At 41.3% G+C, this 5,000-nt stretch overlaps 1 protein-coding gene across 1 annotated transcript in view; it reads right to left on the minus strand.

Annotated features, from left to right (window-relative positions):
* Window positions 1-1,122: 1,122 nt before the first annotated feature.
* The window catches only part of LOC104959864 (nicalin-1-like), a 4,921-nt gene continuing 1,043 nt past the window's right edge, over window positions 1,123-5,000 (minus strand). The window contains exons 2-5 of the mRNA XM_010787777.1: window positions 4,636-4,826; window positions 3,300-3,444; window positions 2,015-2,109; window positions 1,123-1,128 (exon numbers count right to left, since the gene is read on the minus strand). Of these exons, the coding sequence (XP_010786079.1) occupies window positions 1,123-1,128; window positions 2,015-2,109; window positions 3,300-3,444; window positions 4,636-4,826 (437 nt within the window). The remainder of the gene's footprint in view (window positions 1,129-2,014; window positions 2,110-3,299; window positions 3,445-4,635; window positions 4,827-5,000) is intronic.

A 5,000-nucleotide genomic window follows, 5' to 3' on the forward strand; every position in this document is an offset into this window, starting at 1 on the left:
AGTGTGTGTGTGTGTGTGTGTGTGTGTGTGTGTGTGTGTGTGTGTGTGTGTGTGTGTGTGTGTAGAGAGAGAGAGAGAGAGAGTGACAAGAGCATTTTCAGACCCCTAATAAATTGGCTACACTATTTCATCGTTGCTGTTGTATGATTGGTGTTTAGCTACGGTATTTAGCGTCTACAGCACCTCCGCTTTTAGGGTTGACGTAGACCCACACGTCGCCCGGAGGTCCCCCGGTGTTGTTGCGGGAGCTGCTGCACTAGCTAACACTCCACTAGCTAACGCTACATTAGCAAAACAAACGCTAATTTATTTTGCAAAAGGTGCGGCGGGCTTCAAACACGTTCCCCTCCACTGGTTTCAACCAAGCACTAAATTAGATGTTTTCCAACCAAATACGGTTGAACTTACACTTCCCCATATTAATTTTTAAGAAGATTCGAAGATACCAAGGTTTCTGACTGCCGCTAGCTGAAGCTTGGTTGGTTGCTAGGTTACTAGCTAGGTATTCTCCGATAAGGGGCCGGGGGAAAGAAAGTTAGTGATTACTGGTTCCATGTTGATTTATTTCAATACAGATTGTTGGGGGGGAACCGAAAGGCTATTACCGTACTGGTTATTTTGCAGCCCGGACATTTCCCCCAAAACACATTTAGACGCGATAGCAAGATTCGAAACACAGAAGTGCCTTTCAAACCCGATCATTTTTAAGACCTTCTAAATCATATTTAAGACCTTTTTAAGGTAAAAAATTCAGATGATCAAATGTAAGACTTTTTAAGACCCCGCGGGAACCCTGCCCTTCTTCAGTGGTATCAAATGAAGTTATGAATACCCCAGTTAACACGATGTACAGGTGGAGACATGGCCTGAGTTTGTTTCTAATGCATTATACAGCTTTAAAGTCAAAGAAGCCTTTAGTTCATTTCCCAAAGCTTTGGCATGAAGACAGAACCTTTATAAGAGCATTCATTGAACAAAAAAAACACCTTTTTCTATAATTAAATACAGGCATGTAATGTTCTACTGAAGCCTCACCATATCTACAAACAAATATGAGTGTTTTGGATGCTTTGTAATTGATAATGATCTCGTCATAGAAGCAAACGTATATACATTTGAGCGTCAGGCCTGCAGACCGTGAGAGGAAACCAGAATAAACTCTACAGAGCACAGCTCTCAAAGGAAGGACCCAGACGAGTTAAATCAAGGTCCTTCCTGCTTCCAGTCGACAGCTCTAACCACTAAACCACCGTCTGCATCACGGCTTATTCCTGTGTGCGGAAAACTGCTCGGACCTTCCTCCTTTTACATTTTAGGTTCCACAAACGCCTCGCAGAAACACAAATACTGAGGATAAAGACTTCACTCACACTTTCAAGAACACACAGACATGTATATATATATATATATGTATTCAGTCATTCATAATAATCTTCACTCTGTAAATATGCGAATACAGCTACTCGGTGTCTTGTTATTTTTTATTTATACTGTTACTGACATGTTTATTCTTATTATCCCTGGGTAAAGTATTTTCTATTCTTTGTTTTTACCTTTATTCTGATGCTGTTATAATACCACATGTTTCCTTGGGGGATTTATGAAGGTTTATCTTAGTTAAGTTATTATCTTAATATCTAAATAATTTAAATATAAAAACACAATACTGCTATCTGTGAGTTATACAAACTACAGGAAGCAAGAGGTGAATCTTTTTTGCAGAACACTATCTAGAGATTATTTGACACTCCTTTGCCTTTAATTGCACCTTTTTAATGATCAGCCATTTAGATTAAGAACATCATTGAAAGTGTAGTTTCAAAGCCAAACAACTGCACTTCTATGTGGGAGAAATACATCTAAATAGAAACAGGAATTGCAATTAACCATCAACTTGTAGCAGCCATGGGTATCAAATGTTTTACGTCACAACCAGTATCATTTAAAAAACGAAAAACATTTTAACCAGCCGATTCAGGCACAGTTTTCCAATGAATACGATAAAGTCTCTCACCTCTAAGCTGGTGATGGCCCAGTCGCTGATGGCTTTACTCTGAGCTCCGCTGGTCACCATCTGGAAGCCGTTAGCTGTGGCCGTGTGCAGCAGCACTGCAGGGATCAACAGAAAACATATTTAGCAATGATCAAAACTGTATAAAATGCTGTTGGGGAAACACTGAATGTCCTCTTCCAACATGAGAGTAACATGATGACAAAGGTATCCCAACTGTAGCTGTGAACATGACAGGATGTGTGATTACCTAGAAGAGCATCAGGACTGTTTGAGGCATATGATAGCTATAGGCGCGTTCACACAAAGTACTTTTCCCACAAAGGTTCCTGAGAACTACGATTTAGTTGCGTTCACACCAAAAAGTCCCAGGAACTAAATTAGTTCTTGAGAACCTTTTTTACCCCCTTTTCAGTCCCTGCTAGAGAGCAGGGAGTTTCGTGGGAGAAAAAGGTTCCTGTGTCTGATTGGCTGGGCGGAATGCAAACCACGCCCCGTCAAACTCCCAAAAAATTTTGTGAAGCCGCCATTTTATTATCCTCTCTTTGCATTATTAGCATTAGCATTAGCCCAGCGCAGAAACGCAGAGAGACTAACTTATGGCAACACAAAATAAAACATGGGAGCGGTGGAGATGAGGAGGTGTCGGCGTTCTGGCCGTTTACTTGGAAGGCTTCAGTAGAAGCTGCTGGGAGTCCCAGCAGCTTCTACTGAAGCCAGTCCCTAACACCGGGGACTTCCGGCCGGGGATTTTGGGCGGCAGTATACGCCGTGAAGTTGTTTGCGGCCTGCCAGTAAACCCAAAGCAGAAGAAGAAGAAGTGACGTCAGCGGCTTCATTTGCCTAATCCACCCCCAGGGACTTATTCCAGTGTGAACGTGATCTGTACTTAGTTTATGAGAACTAAAGAGTTCTCAGGAACCTTTGTGGGAAAAGTACTTGGTGTGAACGTGCCTTATGTGATTAACATGATGATTCAGCCTCTATGGAGAGAGACATATGACAAGCATGCTCATTTCTGACGTGGAGCTAATCTGAAGTAAACATTGAATACTGCTTTCTATTCCTCCATCTTGTGACTGTGGAACTCCCTCTCTTGTATATCAGCATGTGAAGGACACTGTTCAGGAACTAGTTGATGCTCTGTATGTGATGACTACTTCCATTCTGGAGAGGATCACAGATACATGGATCCTGAGATTGAAGCACAAGCCGAGTGAGATCTTTCTAACAAATGCAAACAATCTAAGCCCTTCAGCAGGTCCGGTGTAAAGGGAGTGATTTGTACCTTCGGCGGCCGATAGGGAGCCCTGAGAGGAGGAGGAGGTCAGGGTCTGGGTGTAGATGGACAGCAGCTCGTCGTCCTCCATGGCGAAGTACACGGGGACGACGGTCTCTGTGGCCAACATCTCCGGCTCCAGCTCCATGAACTGCTGCAGGGGACAAACAGAGGAGGGACAGCGCGTTTAAGAGAAGACACTCAGTGGGATCTGGTAGCGTGATGTGCTGATGGGTTCAATAACAAGAGGGAAAATCTGATTTATTTATTAAACCCTGTAAGTTCAAATCCTGAAAAGCTCTCACAAACTGAAATAAGACGCCGAGCTGGATGAATACTACTAAGCTTTATTTCGACAGCTGATTATTATTGTGGTCATTCTCAAGACATGGCTGCAGAGTTTGAAGTAACAGTGGTATAAATGACGTTTATATATTGTGTTGCATGTTGATTTCAATTGTCAGTGTTTGGTTAAGTTAGTTCAGTGGCAAACGGGAAAGAAGCTGCAATAGAAAATAACTTTTTGTCTCGACTATACTACGTCCACTAACTAAATAAGTAACTCATTAAATCCCAACAATCTGCTTCTCAGAAAGACTTACAATCCTACTCAAAGAAGTAGTCACAGTGTGCTTTAGTGAGATATTATATACACACTGATATATTTCAATCTCTGTGAAGGGTGGAATAGCCTTGATTAACATTTTCTCTTTTTAAGTCATATTAAACTCAGAAAGTTGAGGGTAAAAGCTTCAAAGTATTAAATAGCTTGATATTGAACCCATTATGTATTGCCATTATTTTTCGGTTGGTATGCCCTTGAGCAAGGCACTAGTCTAAAGAAATTCAAACTAAATGACGAGCTAGTGTTTGACTGAGATTAAGAAAGCATTGCTACTCATGACTAGTACCATGAATAAATACTGAAAACAAAATGTGTATCTCTTTAAATATGTATTCTCCTTGTGCTGTACATCTGTAGAGTATGTTCACTTAAAACCTTATGGAAGATAATTACATTTTTAGGTATATTTGTTGAAAGTCTCCCGAAAAACCAGGTTTTTTTTTTACTTGTTTCTCCAAAGTTGCCTATCCCAGTTTTAAATATTGCAAAACCACGTTTGCACATTTTCTTTAAAAAAAAATATGCCCACATATCACAGGTAGCCCTCACTGCCAAATGCATCATTTCAAAAGCTCTTTTGGAGGTACAGCCAAGCGTGTAATATTGAATCCACAGAGTACCGCACTGTGACATCATAGATTTTTACACATTTAAAGTGGAAACAGTTGAGGATGAAGGGAGCAGAAGGCTTTGATGTGTAGCATTACAACTTGTTATCACCTGAACTATGTCCTGCGGCATAGCAGACATGTTCTTGGGCAGGATGATGACCACAGCTCCTGCTGATTGTCGAAGCGCTTTCTGATACTCTTCGTAGGAAAAGTCTGCAAGCCGCATGATTACACAGCGGCGACTTAATACCTCTGCTTCTACAGTACGAGCCTCCGTATTCAGGATGGCATTCCTGGTACCTGAGGGAAAGAGAGACATAAAACATCAGTTTTAATAATATAACTCCTGACTTTGTGTCAGCAAGAAAGGGCCGAAGTGGTTGAGCCTTTTGAAAGTTTAACTATGTTGAATCAAAGGTCACTTTTTCTACAGACTAATGCTGGGGGCTTAAAGTATGTGTTGAGTCTGAAAGC

Source organism: Notothenia coriiceps, unplaced genomic scaffold, assembly GCF_000735185.1.
Source record: "Notothenia coriiceps isolate Sejong01 unplaced genomic scaffold, NC01 NC01_scaffold00031175, whole genome shotgun sequence".
Lineage (NCBI taxonomy): Eukaryota > Metazoa > Chordata > Actinopteri > Perciformes > Nototheniidae > Notothenia > Notothenia coriiceps.